Source organism: Bufo gargarizans, chromosome 4 (assembly GCF_014858855.1).
Source record: "Bufo gargarizans isolate SCDJY-AF-19 chromosome 4, ASM1485885v1, whole genome shotgun sequence".
Taxonomy (NCBI): Eukaryota; Metazoa; Chordata; class Amphibia; order Anura; family Bufonidae; genus Bufo; species Bufo gargarizans.
In genome coordinates, this window is record NC_058083.1 from 153,285,418 (window position 1) to 153,303,665 (window position 18,248).

Genomic DNA, 18,248 nt, shown 5'->3' on the forward strand with positions numbered 1-18,248 from the left:
GTAGCTAATGGCTCATTGGCCCTTGTGCAAGAGTTCAGCTTGGGGCCCACCTTCCCTCAGTGCTTTGTGGCCAGGGGCAGGAAGCACAAGGCCTTTGTGCTGCCCGAGGCAAAAATTTAAACGGCACCCCCTTGAGCCAGAGGTGTAACTTGACCAGCATGCACTTTCTATAATACTGGTGTCTTCTTATGCACCACAAGGGTCTTTGGGCCCCCTCAGGCTCCTGGGCCCGGTAGCGACTGCTACCTCTGCACCCCCTATAGCTACGCCCCTGACTGTGCCCCTCTGTACCCCTGTGCAATAATAATGTCCCAGTGCAATAATAATGACCCATTTTATGTCCCAATGCAATAATAATGTTCCACTTTGTGCCCCCATGCCTTAGTAATGTTCCCTTGGTGCCCCCTACAATAGTAATGCCCCAATGCAATAATAATGTCCCCCTTTTTTCACCATCTAAAAATAATGTTCCTCTTTGTTCCCCCACGCAATAGTAATGCCCCCATTTGTGTCCCCATGCCATAATAATGTTCCCCTTTATTCACCATACAATAATAATGTTCCTCTTTGTTCCCCCACGCAATAGTAATGCCCCAGTTGTGCCCCCATGCCATAATAATGTTCCCCTTTATTCACCATACAATAATAATGTTCCTCTTTGTTCCCCCACGCAATAGTAATGCCCCAGTTGTGCCCCCATGCCATAATAATGTTCCCCTTTATTCACCATACAATAATAATGTTCCTCTTTGTTCCCCCACGCAATAGTAATGCCCCAGTTGTGCCCCCATGCCATAATAATGTTCCCCTTTATTCACCATACAATAATAATGTTCCTCTTTGTTCCCCCACGCAATAGTAATGCCCCAGTTGTGCCCCTATGCCATAGTAATGTTGCCCTTTATTCACCATACAATATTAATGTTCCTCTTTGTTCCCCCACGCAATAGTTATGCCCCTAGTTGTGCCCTCCATGCAATAATAATGTTCTCTTAATCCTAATTTCTGTCTCCTTTGCACCAATTAGAATAAAAAACAACAACTCCCCCTAGCATGTTCCCACCATGAGTATGTGGACTTAGTCCACTTCCTCTTCCTTACTGTTCAGGGTCTAGTGCAGGTGGCACAATCCAGTGACGTTGTTGAGGCACCTGACATCCTCTGCGTTCTCTCCACCTCTGATAAGCCACAGGCCTAAAACATCCTGCCTACCATTGTAAATGTTGGCGCCCAGAGCCAATGGCTCTTTGTTCCGCTATGCTTTTCAACTGGAGTTCTCCTCATGTCAGGGTCATTTAGATTTTGAGGTGAGTGGTAGGATATATGATCCCAAAGGTGGACACACAGCGTAGCTTTCATTTTGTATCTGCTCTTGGAAAATGAAAGCTGCACTGTGATAGGTTGGTATGGGCAATAAAGACAGTTTTTCTGTCGACCATGTCACTAATAGTGTGTTCACATCACATTTTTGTCCCACGTTTAACCTATATGATATTTAAATGTATAGATTTCTTCTTACAATGGAGCTCTATGGTGACAGATACTACTGTATGGGATCTGTCTGAGGCATCCATGTAATGTATAAATAATTTGTATATGTTAAATGTGGGACAAAAACATAATGGGAACACAGCCTGTCGGATCTCTTTGCATTCCGGCATTGCCAAAGTTTGTAAATCTCTGTCCGGCCCCATAACACTATAATGGAGATCGGCGGAGATCCATCCGCATTCTGGCAAAAATAAAGACCAGTTTTAGCCCAAAATAAGTACTTAGTTAGAATGCAGTAATAAAAATGACCTCCATAGGTGTCCATAGCCTTTAAATATTTGTGTAAAAATGTTGGAGTTGCTTTTTTATGCAATCTGCTATGTACAATTCAACCAGCAAAACAACAAGCCCCCAAACTGTAGGAGGTTTTTTACACTGCATGCTACAGCTGATGTCCACTTTCACATGGTCAGTATTTGTTCAGTATTTCTAATAAGAAATCCAGAGGTAGTTCTAGTTCTTCTCTGTAGGTTCCACTCCTGGTTTTGGCTAAAAAGACTGATGGGAAATACTAACCAAATTTGGACTCTGTGAAAATGTCTTATAGAAGAGTCCAACTTCAAACTGTATTTCCACCATCTGCATGTATTAGCAAAGTGATCTGACTAGTTTTTAAGTAATTTCTAACCCGCGCCGATTAGTGATTTAAACAGCATGTTTCCTGATTGAAACTGCGTGGTAGACGAATGATCGTTGCTGCGTCCTACATACACTTTACATTATGTCAGCAGCTCATCTCCTGATCACATGGGGAGATGTGCTGCTGACAGCAAGCATTTTAATGCCTGCATAAAAGATCCAATCAGCCGACGGATAAGAGTTTTCTTGTTTGTGGACTCATCAGTGGCATGTTTACACAGGCCAATGGATTTACCAGATGAACATTCCTAAGAATTTTTATTCCCGAATATGTTTTTACTCTATATATTTAACCCTCGTAAGCTTTAAAGAGTACCTGAGAAAAAAAAAAAAGAAAAAGTTTGCGTAATGGCTATGCTTCATTGTAGAATCATAACTGTGAAGAAGCAGTTATGTTTGGGCTTTCCTAATGTTTTCCTCAGCCATATTATTCCCTATTTAAGCTGCACGGCTAGATGCATTTCTCTCACAAACAGTGGCATCTCCCTTCTGCAGAATCTGCCAGTACTGTATGCAGAGACCTTGCATTTCTTACTTCCCACTATGTTTGTTTTCTTCTAGAGAGCTCAGAAAGCTGATAAGGAGGGGGAGTTCAGACTTACAGACACACAGAAGCTTCTCTGCTCTTCAGAAGCACTGTATAGGCAGTTCTTCTATCGGGCTATCTCTGACACGCCCCTATTTCCTGTGAACCATCTTCTGTGTCTCTGTTACAAGAGATGGATCTAGCCTATCAAAAGGGAAGTGGCCATAACGTTACAGCTTTTTTTCAGGTTGATGCAGACAGATTTTTTAAATCAAGTGATTTAGAAATGAGCTTATTACATCAATTCTCTATTAACTTAAATAATGGGGTGATGGTAGTGTCATCCTAAACTGTGCTCCCCATTTCAATATATCCCAAACAGCGCAGCCCTCTCATTACAACCTGGAGTACCTCTATAACCCTCGGGCCCCCAGGACCAGATGCATTTGTTGCCTCTGATGAGTTACATGATGACATTAAATTGGTGCTTTCTTTTTCCAGATGCCTCGTGATGAGACTGTTTGCAAATATTGTGGTGTCAGTTACCTGATACTCCATGAATTCAAGCTTCTGGAAGACAAAGTAAAAGCCCTGGAGAAAGAGCTGCATTCCTACCAGGGAAGTGCAGAACGGGAGAAACGCCTTCAAGAAGAACTTGACTGTCTCCGCCAAGAGCATGAGCGAAGCAAGGATGACAGCGAGTCCAAAACAGAAAGGTCAGAACATGCTATTCAATTTTATATTTCATTTTACCACATTCTTGAAGTCATTTCATAGCAGAAATGTGGGAAAAAACATCAGTTCCCCAGCGATCCCCCAAGCAGACTGTGTCAGTGAAAGCTTACAGCTGAATACCTTATCTGGTTCATTTAAATGTTTTAACCAGCCATCCCTTCCAGGCTAAAATATAGTCCAAAATATTAAAGCGCTGGATTTTGAGGGGCTCTGTGACAATAACATGACGCTGGTTCAGTATTGCTTTATTGATGGATAGTTATCCTTGTATAAGTAATACAATAATGGATAGGAAGAATATAGTCGCCGTGTGCAATAGTACTGTATGAACTGGAAAACTGTTTTCTGAAAGTTACTTCATTAGAAACAGATCTCAACTGATGAACTGCGACATTTTATTCTGTTCTACATTCTCTGTGTACTTTTACATTTTAAGGCCTCATCCACACAACCGTATGTCTTTTGAGGTTTGCAAACCATGGATCCAAGGAACACAGACATACGGATGCGGACAGCATTTTTTTGTGGCACCATTGAAATGAATGGTTCTGCATCTAATCCACAAAAACGGTGGATCAGATGCAGAGAAAGATACGGTTGTGTGCATGAGACCTAAATGTACCTATCATTCCCAAAAACCTCCTTGTACAGTATATTAGATAGTGCCGCCAGAGAGGTTGTGTCTAACATGAATATTTTGGGCTTTTCCCCTTCCTTACATGGTTTCTGGGAATGCACATGTTCTCTTCCTATGCTTTATGAGTGGGTGGGCTTTTCATGTTGTGCTCCAGGACCTCTGCTTTGGGGTAATCAGATTTTAGTGACTGAGGAGCTGTAGTCGCATCTTCCTCCTCTTCTCACCTCCCTATCTTCTACTGTTTCACACTAGACAGATGTTTGGTGACTGTGGCTCTTTCCACTCTGTGACGATGAGCAGTTGTCATGCCAGCTTGGGAGCCTAGCACTGAAGTATTGCAGTGCACTATACATGTCATCACATGTTCAATTACCTTAGTGGGACTGATCAGGTAACAGACACCACCATTTTTGAAGTCTTATCACAATGTGTCTGGAAAGATGGGACTCCCAACTTCATGTTATCCCTCAGGATTGTATAAGAGGTAACAAATGTATCCAGTCCTGGGTCTCCATGGTCTCTAGATCTCAAGCTCCCCATTCTTCCCCCCTGGGGAAGAGTTTGAATGGAGCTGTGATTGAGCGGTACCCAGCTCCATAGAATTGTATAGTGCAGAAGGGCACGTTGTCCTCTGCTCCATATAAACTGCTCCTCACTCTGGTTGTGCAATGAGGAAATCAGAGAGAGGCTCAGAACCCCTATTCTGGTGATTGTGGGGTATCGAATGGTGGCCCCCCCCCTCCCCAGAGATCAGGCCGTTATCACCTCTCCTATGAATGGGTGATCAGTGCCCACTGTGGGAAAATCCATTTAAGTAGTCCCATACTGAATTTTTATCTGAAATCACTTTTATGGTTAAGGGTGTATTCACACGGCCGTGTCCATTTTGCGGACCACAAACAGTGGTTTCGCAAAGCATGGAAACCGGCCTTGTGCATTTCACATCAATATGTTTGTTCTGCAAAAGTTAGAACATGTCTTGCACTTGGCTGCAAAATGTGGATCACAGATCCAAGTAAGTCAATAGGACCTTAAAAAAAAACAATTTAACAAGAAAGTTTGCCGTATTTTGCGTATCCGTGTTTTATGGACAGCAAAATACATACGGTCGTGTGAATGTAGCCTTAGTGACTGTAGTGATTGAATATCTGTGCACACAACCGATTCCCATGTAAAAAAGCCTTCCTTATTCCTTGGTTAGGCCTCATGCACACGGCCGTTGTTTTAATCTGCATCCGAGCCGCAGTTTTGGCGGCCCGGATGCGGACCCATTCACTTCAATGGGGCTGCAAAAGATGTGGACAGCACTCCGTGTGCTGTCCGCATCCGTTGCTCCGTTCTATGGTCCGCAAACAAAATATAATATGTCCTATTCTTGTTTGTGCTTTGCGGACAAGAATAGGCAGTTATATTAAAGGCTGTCCGTGCTAATTGTGGAACGCACGCTATCCGTGTTTTGCGGATCCCCGGTTTACGGACTGCAAAACACGCAACGGTCGTATGCATAAGACCTAACTTTTATTTATCTTCTTGTATCTCTGTTGTGGGGTTATGAACTCCCAGATTTAACCATGTAGTGCCCTTTATCGATCCAATCGTTTCCACTCCTGTTGCCAAATGCATGTTACTTGGCAATCAGGCATATCTCTTCCACATACGTCCCTTAGTAAGATCACACGGGAAAAAACATATACAGATAATAACAGCTATCCTTGTAATATCGTTTTTACATCAGATCATGACACCCGGGGTCAGGTAATGAAGACTGGTGTTTAATTCTTGCCAGAATGGAAAAATAGATGGTACACTAAAAGAAATGGAACAGAGTGTAATTGGAAAACTTTATCCGTGGAGACGTGACTAATATGACTTGACAAGGTGGTGCCAATTATTAAGTGATCACATGAACTTACATCATCAGAGCTTCGACATCAGCACACGGCAAAACACAAACGAACATTGAGATGATGTGACTTTCTTGAAAAAAATGACAGAAAAAAAGAATAATAATGTACTAACACAATAGACTTAGTCTATATATAATGCTTGCATCTATTGTGTTAGTGTATTATTATTATTAAAACATTTTGTGATTTTTTTTTTTTCAAAATGTAGTCAGTAGGATGTTTTTATATCCTGTTTTTTTTTTAAATCTTTTTTCTGTTTATTTTGATGTGACTTTCTTCCTAAATGTTGCTCAGTTTGGTTGCTGTTCAGCATTTTAGTAGATGACACCCATACCTAACCAGTACATTAATTCATTATAGCATATGATCTTGCCATCTGCACAATTTTTTTTTATGTCAACCCTGTATATAAAAAAATGACAATTTTACCAAACTTGAAATTAAAGCAACCCTCCAATAAAATAAAAAATAAAAAATAAAATGGGGAGCGAACAGAACACTTAGGCCTCATGCACACGACCGTTGTTGTGTCCGTTGTTCTGTTTTCCGTGATTTTCTGCGGACCCATTGACTTTAGAAAATTCGGAAAATGCACCGTTTGTCATCCGCGTCCGTGATCCGTGTCTCCAGTCCGTGAAAAAAATATGACCTGTCCTATTTTTTACACGGACAATGGTTCACGGACCCATTCAAGTCAATGGGTCCGTGAAAAAACACGGATGCACACAAGATTGTCATCCGCGTCCGTGATTAGTGTCCGTTTTTTTCCCCTATCATTTGCAAGGCAAACTTGACTTAGATTTTTTTTTTCACTTTCATTCGTGTCTTTTGATCCTCTAAAAATCAAGGAAGACACACGGAAATAAAAACGGAAACGGATCACGGAACAACGGAACCCTGTTTTGCGGACCGTGAAAAAATACTGTCGTGTGCATGAGGCCTTACCTGGTACCCTCATGTTCATCTTTAGAGCTGCAGTGTCTTGGACTACCAAAAGCACATAATGCATCAGGTGGTCTGAGAAGCAGAAGATGAACCCAAGAATTGGTGGACCTGCAGCTGAAAAGATGAAAAGTGTAAGTGCTCAGTTTGCTACCCAGTTAATGTGATTATTTTCTTGAAATGGAAGGTGGCTTTAGAGAGTTTTCTACAGTTCAATATTGATGGATAAGTCATCAATATCTGGTGGGGGTTCAACACCCGGTACTCCCGCCGATCAGCTGTTTGAGGAGGCCTCCTCACAGATTACTAGGCACAGTGTCATACACCATGAAAGTATTCTGTTTGTTTTTCTATCTTGAACTGGAGGGTTGCTTTACTTCCCAGTCTAATTTTTTATATGTGGGGCTGACGTAAAAAAATTAGTGCAGATAGTAATTTCACATGCCTGAATTAAGGTCCCACTTAGGTATGGGTGTCACATACTGAAATGCTGAACAGCATCCAAGCTGAGCAACATTTAGGAAAATAAAAATCGCAGTGCTAAGACCCCCTGAGAAGAGAGAAGCGGTCACATAGCTGGAGCTAGATTAAAGATGGGCCCATGGACTTTCTCTTGCGTCCATCGTGCTTCGGTTCCTACAGCGAGGAGAGAGCACACTATGTGACCGCCTCTCTCTCCTCATTCTTGCAATCGGCAGGGGGTCTCTATGACATATTATCAAAAGTTTTCCCAAAATACAGTGCCACATTAGTTTTTTACCCACAAAATTGTGCGGCTATTGGCCACCGTGGGTTTGTAGACATCCGGTCACACAGCACGTGTCCGTAACCTAAGAAAGAGTAGAAAAACGTAATTTGTTTCAGTCTGGAGATTACATTATTTCTCTTGATGAAAGGGAAAGATATATACTGACTGGTATAACTGGGTTGTCTGAGGACAGCTGAAGTCTACAAGAAGGATTATCAGACAAGAATTTGCTTAACCTTGTATTTATTGTGAAGTTATCCTTTAAATCTGCGAATGGGCTATTAAAAAAAAAACAAAAAAAAAATGCTGAAAATTCCTGCAAGAAATGCTAGAAATAAAGACCCAGGTGTAAAAAGGCGCACCTATCTGGCCTGCAGCTGGAGTGCTGTGCCGTGTGATTGCCATGCCTCAGTTAGCAGAGCATCACTATCTCCTGTGAAATGGCAGTGACACGCTATGCTTGGCATGACACCACTCCGGCTACGAGGAGAGCTTTCCACTTTAGATGAGATGGGAATTTTCCCACAGGACTCTTCCTTGCATGTAAACAATAGTTTCTTGCTGGAAGATAGAAATTGATAGCTGTCCTAAAGTGTTTTATGCCCTTGTTGGCATACAGTAAAAGACAGTCTGGGCCACGGTACATTTAACAGAGGCGCTGACTCAAAAGCAGATGATATCTGTATTTTTATGGATAACAGGCTACAGTATTTGCCATTCAAAATGCAAAGCTTTGGTTCCCAGAAACGTACATATATACAGGTTATATTCTATTATGACTGTTCATGCAAAATAAAAAAAAGTGTAAAAACACATAGAGGGAGAATTACTGATACCGCCACACTGTGTGAACAGTGCCAATCTCTCAGTGTGCACGCTGTGTAGATATGTTCTTTAAACAGGGACCTTTCCCCGGGCCTGACATTACAATATAAGTAACTGGCACTGTAGGGCATGCTGAGGAGATGTCCTTGCACCTATTTGTTTTCCGATGGGCTGCTCCATTCCCCCGCGGTGCCCCCTCGTTCTGGTTTCCCACCCGGTATGCTAATCCATACAATCGGTACAGGGAGGAGGAGACGGACGTGTTTCTTAGGGGGCATCTAATAGCTGTTTCAGGAATGGCTGTAACGGAACACGTCACAGCCATGGAGAAAGAGACGCCCCCTGAGAAACACGGCCGTCTCCTCCTCCCTATACCGATGGTAAGGATTAGCATACAGGGCGGGAAACCAGAACGGGGGCACTGCAGAGGAACGGAGCAGCCCAACAGAAAAAAATAAGTGTGAGGACATCTCCTCAACATGCCCTACAGTACCGGGTACTTTGTAATGTCAGGACCGGTGAAAGGTCTTCTTTAGATCTTGCTAGATTGGACCACTACCAATAACGAAGTAAAGGAAATTGTAATAAATTAGGGTGTATACACCTAGCCTTTTTTCTGTGTGGATTTCTGGATGTATTGGGGTACGTTCAGACGGCCATATGTATTTTGTGGTCCGCAAAATGCAGATCTGCAAAAAATAACACTTTCTTGTCTCAAACCAGTAGAGCCTAGGCTAGCAGGTGGTAGTGGGTGGCTCGTACAGCAGTACTCTGGGAATACTTCTTTAAATCCTAATTATATAAAGTTATTTTTCACTACTACAATAATCTGCACAATAAATCTGAGCAAATATGGAAAATGTTGGTAAAATATTTAGTATCCATCTTTGTAGTGGCCTTTCACAGACCTGTTTAAAGTGTCTGTATGGCAGCACTGGTGTATTTGATCATCCCCCAGCCTTGTGGGGATTGGAATACTTCTGCTTTCTAAAGCTAGTACAGAACTACATTTTTTTCAGGTAATTATCGGGGATGAACATCCGAAAGAACACTTTTTTTCAGATAATTGCCCCATGTTAAGGTGCTGTTGTAGGGTAAATATATTTTTTAGGCAACACATAAAATCATAATTTGTCAGTAGAACATTGTTCTGTATAAAGAGGAATGTGCTCCCAATAAACCACAAATCCTTATGGGAATGAATGATTGTTCCCGATAATTGCCTCATGTAAAGAAGCTTTCGTAGTTATGCAGCACATACAATCATCGTTTGCGGGCAGCACATCTCCCTGTATAAACAGGAATAAGCTCCCAACAAATAATGAATGTTTATGGGAATTAAGGATCATTCCCAATAATTGCCCCATGTAAATGTGCTAACTTACGAATATCATATCTTTAATACAGCACATAACGGGAACATTTGGGGGAAGCACATCTCCCTCTGTAAACAGGGATGTGCTACCAGCAAACAGTTTCCCATCCCAATACAGAGAGGATGATTCTTGGCTGCATGTGAATACAGCTAACTGAACGGGCAATTATTGGGAATGAGTATGGGGCTTAAAGGGGTTGTCTCACTTCAGCAAATAACATTTATTATGTAGAGAAAGTTAATACAAGGCACTTACTAATGTATTGTGATTGTCCATATTGCCTCCTTTGCTGGCTGGATTCATTTTTCCATTATATTATACACTGCTCGTTTCCATGGTTACGACGACTCTGCAATTCAGTATTGGTGGCCGTGCTTGCACTGGCCTATGTGCGCTGCTACGGCCCAAGCCACAGACGTTTTTCCTATAGTGTGCAAGCACGACCACTGCTGCTGGATTGCAGGGTCGTCTGTAACCATGGAAACAAACAGTGTATAATGTGATGGAAAAATGAATCCAGCCAGCAAAGGAGGCAATATGGATAATAACAATTCATTAGGAAGTGCCCTGTATTCACTTTGTCTACATCATAAATGCCATTTGCTGAAGTGATACAACCCCTTTAAGGAACTGCTCTTTGTGCTGATCCCTTATATCATTTAAAGTAGATCCAAACCGAGGCTCCATTATATTTTGAAGATAATGCTGAAAACGATACCGTACCCAGATGACATTAATTGCAACAGCTTTATTTTAACAAGCCATAACATGCACAAGTTACCAAGCGCTACCAGCTCCCTGGATACAGTCGGGGGCAGCCCTGTGCCTTTGTCTATGACTGACGCTTGTGTCTTATTTACCCAGAGCTCCACAGGCTGGGTTTCATAAGGTGCCACAGAGATTATGAGAGTTCACAGTCACAAGGTGAAACCGCACGCCACCTTTTCCTGGTGCTTCCATCTGCTTATTCCCACCTGACTGACAGTACCGGAAGAGACCAGCAAGTATTCCCTCACTCACGGAACTATTACATGCAGATAAACCATCAGCCACACGCAACTTTAACCGCTTTCTTAGTAGCATTCCACAGGTAATACTTTAGTAGCAGTAAGCTACATGATGAGAGCATGGGAGATGTGACATTACACTTAAAGGGGTTGTTCTCTAAAGTACTTTTCTTTCTAAAGTTTATTTTCATCAAGTACTCTATCTCCCAGTCCTCATTGGATTTTTTTATTTATTTATTTTTTTTCAAAATTTGCCTCATTTGCGGGTTTTCTTTTATCCCCCTTGCTTGAATCCTACTTCCCAGTTTGTCATGTGACTGCTGTCCCATCATGCCTTAGGGCAGTGAGATGTGTCCTGACATCAGCAGGACATGTGACACTAACCAGTTCATTTTTTACCTTCATGTTAGGCCTGCACAATATATGGCCAAAGCAATCGTATCGCGATACTCGCCGATTGCGATATGGCGATTTGGCCGACCCAAAAATGCTGCGATTATTTTTCGCTTTGTAAGAATCCCTCATAACGGTGCCATCCACAGATCTCCATAACGGTGCCATCCACAGATCTCCATAACAGTGCCATCCACAGATCCCCATAACAGTGCCATCCACAGATCCCCCCATAACAATGTAACATCCACAGATCCCCCATAACAATGTCATACCCAGACCACCATTAGTTCAAAATCCACCAAAAACACACCTTCTGGTTCAAAATATATTTTTTCTTATTTTCCTCCTCAAACACCTAGGTGCGTCTTATAATCAGGTGCGTCTTATAAAACAAAAAATACGGTACCTGGGTGACTGGTCACGGCAGGGGCTCCTGTGGCGTCGTTAGCGGCTCATACGGGAAAATCCAAGAAAATAGACCTCTAGCACAATTCCCTTAAAATATTGCATCGCATATCGTTATCACCATTTTTAGGGCCCTAATTGCAATCACACAAAATTCCCATATCGTGCAGCCCTACTTTACGTATTCAAAATGTGTGTAACTGGATTTATAACAGACAACTTGTGCTGATGTCAATCGTTACAGCAAAATTAATCCTTTATAACGGCGGTGTTGTGAATCTCACTTCACCAGACGTAGATTATCTGTCTACTAAAAAAGGATCAAAAGAAGAGCGCCACTCCCTGAAGAAATAGAAGGAAATGTCACAGGTGTAGGATTGGACCTGGAACTTAGAAAAAGATCAAGATGATGGTGTAGTCTGATATATATATACAGGTCCTTCTCAAAAAATTAGCATATTGTGATAAAGTTCATTATTTTCTGTAATGTACTGATAAACATTAGACTTTCATATATTTTAGATTCATTACACACCAACTGAAGTAGTTCAAGCCTTTTATTGTTTTAATATTGATGATTTTGGCATACAGCTCATGAAAACCCAAATTTCCTATCTAAAAAAATTAGCATATTTAATCCGACCAATAAAAGAAAAGTGTTTTTAATACAAAAAAAGTCAACCTTCAAATAATTATGTTCAGTTATGCACTCAATACTTGGTCGGGAATCCTTTTGCAGAAATTACTGCTTCAATGCGGCGTGGCATGGAGGCAATCAGCCTGTGGCACTGCTGAGGTGTTATGGAGGCCCAGGATGCTTCGATAGCGGCCTTAAGCTCATCCAGAGTGTTGGGTCTTGCGTCTCTCAACTTTCTCTTCCCAATATCCCACAGATTCTCTATGGGGTTCAAGTTAGGAGAGTTGGCAGGCCAATTGAGCACAGTAATACCATGGTCAGTAAACCATTTACCAGTGGTTTTGGCACTGTGAGCAGGTGCCAGGTCGTTCTGAAAAATGAAATCTTCATCTCCATAAAGCTTTTCAGCAGATGGAAGCATGAAGTGCTCCAAAATCTCCTGATAGCTAGCTGCATTGACCCTGCCCTTGATAAAACACAGTGGACCAACACCAGCAGCTGACATGGCACCCCAGGCCATCACTGACTGTGGGGACTTGACACTGGACTTCAGGCATTTTGGCATTTCCCTCTCACCAGTCTTCCTCCAGACTCTGGCACCTTGATTTCCGAATGACATGCAACAGTCCAGTGCTGCTTCTCTGTAGCCCAGGTCAGGCGCTTCTGCCGCTGTTTCTGGTTCAAAAGTGTCTTGACCTGGGGAATGCGGCACCTGTAGCCCATTTCCTGCACACGCCTGTACACGGTGGCTCTGGATGTTTCTACTCCAGACTCAGTCCACTGCTTCCGCAGGTCCCCCAAGGTCTGGAATCGGTCCTTCTCCACAATCTTCCTCAGGGTCCGGTCACCTCTTCTCGTTGTGCAGCGTTTTCTGCCACACTTTTTCCTTCCCACAGACTTCCCACTGAGGTGCCTTGATACAGCACTCTGGGAACAGCCTATTCGTTCAGAAATTTCTTTCTGTGTCTTACCCTCTTGCTTGAGGGTGTCAATGATGGCTTTCTGGACAGCAGTCAGGTCGTCAGTCTTACCCATGATTGCGGTTTTGAGTAATGAACCAGGCTGGGAGTTTTTAAAAGCCTCAGGAATCTTTTGCAGGTGTTTAGAGTTAATTAGTTGATTCAGATGATTAGATTAATAGCTTGTTTAGAGAGCCTTTTCATGATATGCTAATTTTTTGAGATAGGAATTTTGGGTTTTCATGAGCTGTATGCCAAAATCATCAATATTAAATCAATAAAAGGCTTGAATTACTTCAGTTGGTGTGTAATGAATCTAACATATATGAAAGTCTAATGTTTATCAGTACATTACAGAAAATAATGAACTTTATCACAATATGCTAATTTTTTGAGAATGACCTGTATATAGTGTAAGAATTAAATCATGCACCGATAATTATATATCAGTATATGTTCACTAAATATTATACTTCATGTCATTTAAGGTTACAAGTATTGATAAATTACCAGGGAGACTACCAGGATTGGTGATGAGACTGCTAGGTAGAAACCTAAGACGTCAGCGAATATCTATTAGGGAACCCGGTAAAGTGGTAGCGGGTAGTGGTAGAATGGTGGGAGTACGTTTTTATAAAAAAAAATTGAGAACAACAAAGCATTCAAAGGCACTTACAAGTGCTGTAGACTCATTACAATCATTGAAAACGCTATTAGAAATATGTCTGCATTCACTTCGCTGGGGGGTGGTCTGCAGGATAAGCTTAAGACACTTGCAAGACTTTACACCCCATGGCCAGGATCGCATGTAGAGTAGTGAGGATTGATGGCAGCACAACCGGGAGGCTTCAACACAATCCTTTTATTTATGAATTATGGAAATATGTGTCTTAACGCGTTTCGGGGGTCCAGTAATCCCCCTTCCTCCGGTGCAGTAGGTACAAGATTATGCATAAGGCAAACATATATATATAGCTTACTTATTTAAAGGGAACCTGTCACCGGGATTTTGGGTATAGAGCTGAGGACATGGGTTGCTAGATGGCCACTAGCACATCCGCAATATCCAGTCCCCATAGCTCTGTGTGCTTTTATTGTGTAAAAAAAACGATTTGATACATATGCAAATTAACCTGAGATGAGTCAGAGCTTGAAAATATGACTCTTCTCTGGTCACACAAGTAAGATATGACTCTTATGTTAATTTGCACAAAAGGTGGGAAGTACAAAAATGTATAATACTTATTGAATTTGTCTGCAAATGAAATTAAAAGTGTAATTTATATGTTTAGGGTAACACAATGAACATTTAGAAACGCACAGTGAGGGTAGCATAGTAGAGGTGACAGGTTCCCTTTAAAGTGTTATCCTCGTTTGTGTGCTCGTTACTGGGCACGTGCAGACGGCAGGACCGGAACACATCGACACTCCAATCGTGGGAGGACCAGAGTGTTCCAACTGCTAATAAATAGAGGACGTCCTAGAAGTGTTTCACCAATGGAACGCACAACCATACTTAATATGGGATAACATGATATAAAATGACAGATATAGCATCTACAATAGATTAAAGAATACATCCATAAATAAAAACATCACATGATAGTACACAATAGGAGACAGTAAAAACAATATGAGAATTGTATATATTGTATATACGGCAATCCTTAAATAGATAGAAAATTCTAATTCTAATATAAATGATCATATAGATACATGATCATGTAAATAAATAAGTAAATAAATCCTATAGATGATATAAATAGTCATATAAAAGAATCCTGAATGCATAAAACATTATAATGCAGATACTCCTGTCCTTGGATAGAGGTCAGAGAAGGGTATGTTTTATATAACCGAACATAAATTAGTATGGGCCAGTGATATAACTAGGTACCCATAGAAGATAGGATTGTAGATTGTATCAACTACTAAGGACAGTGGAGTTATGGATAATGGTTATCAAGATAGTCTAAAATACGGTCTCGCGAGTGGTAGGTCTGACATGATTTCCATGGAAGGAGGGGGGGGTATCTAACATGATTTCCATGGGGGGGTATCATAGAGCACAGAAATACTAATTGTAACCTATAAGTGTATAATAAAATGTATGATAAGATAATTTAATTTAATTCAATTCATCTTTATGGATCGACGGTCATGAAGTCGATAAACATAGAATGGGAGGAGTTCCATTTACCCCCAATTCTATACATACACCTAATAGAATTGTAATTAGCACATAATACTAATAGATACTAAATAATAATCATGTGTATAAAGAAGTAATTCATATTTATGGACCTAGGATAAGATATTGTAAAATAATTAAATGTGCCAGGGGACAAACTTACTAAAACTACTGTTGCTCTAAAACCCTAAGTATATTTTTTATACAGGTGAAACTCGAAAAATGTGAATATCGTGCAAAGTTCATTTATTTCAGTAATGCAACTTAAAAGGTGAAACTAACATATGAGATAGACTCATTACATGCAAAGTGAGAAATTTCAAGCCCATAATTTGGATGATTACGGCTTACAGCTTATGAAACCCCAAAGTCACAATTTTGAGATCCCCTTTGCTCAGGGGGTATGGATTAATTAGCTGACTAGAGTGTGACCCTTTGAGCCTAGAATATGGAACCTTTTCACAATATTCTAATTTTAAGTTGCATTACTGAAATAAATATTCTCATTTTTCGAGTTTCACCTTACTCTAAAGACTCGTTGAGTCTAAATGGCACCAGAGTGTTCAGTTGATAGATCCAAAACATTTCTTTCCTACAAAGAGTTTGGTAAGAATGTGGGACCCACTCAAGGGGGGTTACTTTAAGGGAGGTTGGATCACCTTTGTGACAAATTGCAAAATGGCGGGATATGCTGTGGGTACCTATTTTCCGTTTCATGTTGGATCTATGCTCATTCATGCGTTCACGAAGAGTATGTGTCATACGACCTACATAGTATAGGTTGCAAGAGCATTGTAAAAGGTAGATGACATTAGATGTTCGACAGTTCATATCTTGTCGTATTGAAATAGGCTCCCTGAGTGCCGGTATACTGATTTCCTTGACACCATTTGAGATGATGTTGCAAAATCTCCTTATACCACACTTAAAGGAGCCTTTTCTACCCTGACTGTTTTTAGTGATCTTCACCTTGCTCCGGGAATGGTTAGTGAGTGTGGGGCAGGAGGGTGCTAGCATATTTTTCAGTGTTTTAGCGCTCCGAAAAGTTATATTGGGTGTTTTCAGGATTTTTGAAGGACCATCCAGTGTTTAGTTAAAATTTGTCTTATTATTGAATGTTTCACATTATAGCGGGTGGTAAGACTGAGGTGGAAGCTTTTTGGATCATCTTGTTTAAGTATTTTACTTTTGAGGCTGTCTTTAGAATAAAACTGTTTTGATAAATGTTGGTATTTGGGTATATCAGATATTTGATATAACAGTGATATCTTTTGGGCAGATATATTTATATTAGTGGTACAACCCCTTTAAAGAGGACTTGTCACCTCCCTATAAAATGTCTGTTTTTCAACTACTTGCAGTTTGACCTTTATTGCAGATTGCGGTAATATATTCATTAGCTTCTATTAGAAATAATAGATCAATAATACAATGTAGAGTCATAAGACTAGTGCTCCAAAATTGTTCTTAAATGGGAAAAAGTATTTACTACAACAGACATGGAGGAGGTGACTGGTGCTCTTTAAATTTAATTGAGTCTCATGGCTTTGTTGTACCTATAGGACAAGGTAATTTAAGCGGTTGTCCCATGATTAATGTAAAAAATAAAAATCAGACATCATATAGTACAATACAATTTCTTTCTAACAAAGCTAGAACCAGCCTTGTACCTCACATGGATCCAGAGATCTCCACATTCATTGCTCTGCTAGTTTTATATCAAGATGACCGCTCAAGGGGAGTGTCTTTTCTGATTCAGCTCAGTGGGCGTGTCCATGCTCTACCTATCACAGCTCAGGGGGCGTGTCCATGTTCTCTCTATCACAACTCAGGAGGCAGTTGAAGGATGAAACTGAGCATGTGCGGCCATCTCAGTGAGTAGGTCAAAGAAATAAGAAATAAACAAACAGCAGGTGGCGCTATACAGATACATTTTATTGAATAACTCAGTGGCTATTCAACATTTTTAATTACATGCAATTACAAAAGTATTCAGATCCAGGTGCCAGTTTGAAAACTGTAGACTGTAGGCTGACTGATTTACTGGTGTGGTGTGTGTTAGGCAGGACTTGTTGATTTCTGCCCACCAAAGAAAGTAAGTGGTCGCTGTTATGATATTAAAAGGACAGTAAATATAAAGTACAGTATATCTGTATACAGCGGATTCAGGGCTTCAGTGGGATTACCCACCAGAACTCTTGCTGTGCAGGGTCCTTGGTTAGACATTGTATGTTCTTGTCGTGTGGGGTTTCTCTAGGTAGTCTGGATTCCATCATCACTCCAGGCTAATTAGTGACTTGTGAAATTGGCCTGTCTGCGTTTTTGACGGAAATGAAAGAGGTTGTCCAGCACTTCAAAGACATGGCTGCTTGTAAGTGGTATTGCATTTTAGCAGAGTGGAGCTGCAGTACCAGACACAGCCCATCGGCAGGTGTGGTGCCGCTTCTGTTTTAGAAATCCTGGACAATCCCTTTAACTTATCAGTGCCAATGGGGATAGGGGTGGGTTGGCGTGTTAACAACCTCCATAAAACTCTTCAAAATATGTTGGTGTTATACATGCAACAGAAAATTGAAAGGAGGTTTTCCAAGTCTTTTGTACTGATGATCTATCCACTGATCAATGGGTGAACAACACTCAGGACCCCCTCCAATCAGCTGTTTGAGAAGACACTCGCATGTAGCGCTGCGGCCTTCGTTCTGCTTACCAAGCGCAACGCCTTACATTGTATAGCAGCTGTGCTTGGAATCACAGCTCAGGCTCATTC

At 41.1% G+C, this 18,248-nt stretch overlaps 1 protein-coding gene across 1 annotated transcript in view; it reads left to right on the forward strand.

The window, feature by feature from the left end:
• LOC122935284 (trichohyalin-like) overlaps positions 1–18,248 on the forward strand; it is a 154,391-nt gene that overhangs the window by 13,665 nt on the left and 122,478 nt on the right. Inside the window, exon 4 of the mRNA XM_044291047.1 lies at positions 3,218–3,432. Within this exon, the coding sequence (XP_044146982.1) occupies positions 3,218–3,432 (215 nt within the window). The remainder of the gene's footprint in view (positions 1–3,217; positions 3,433–18,248) is intronic.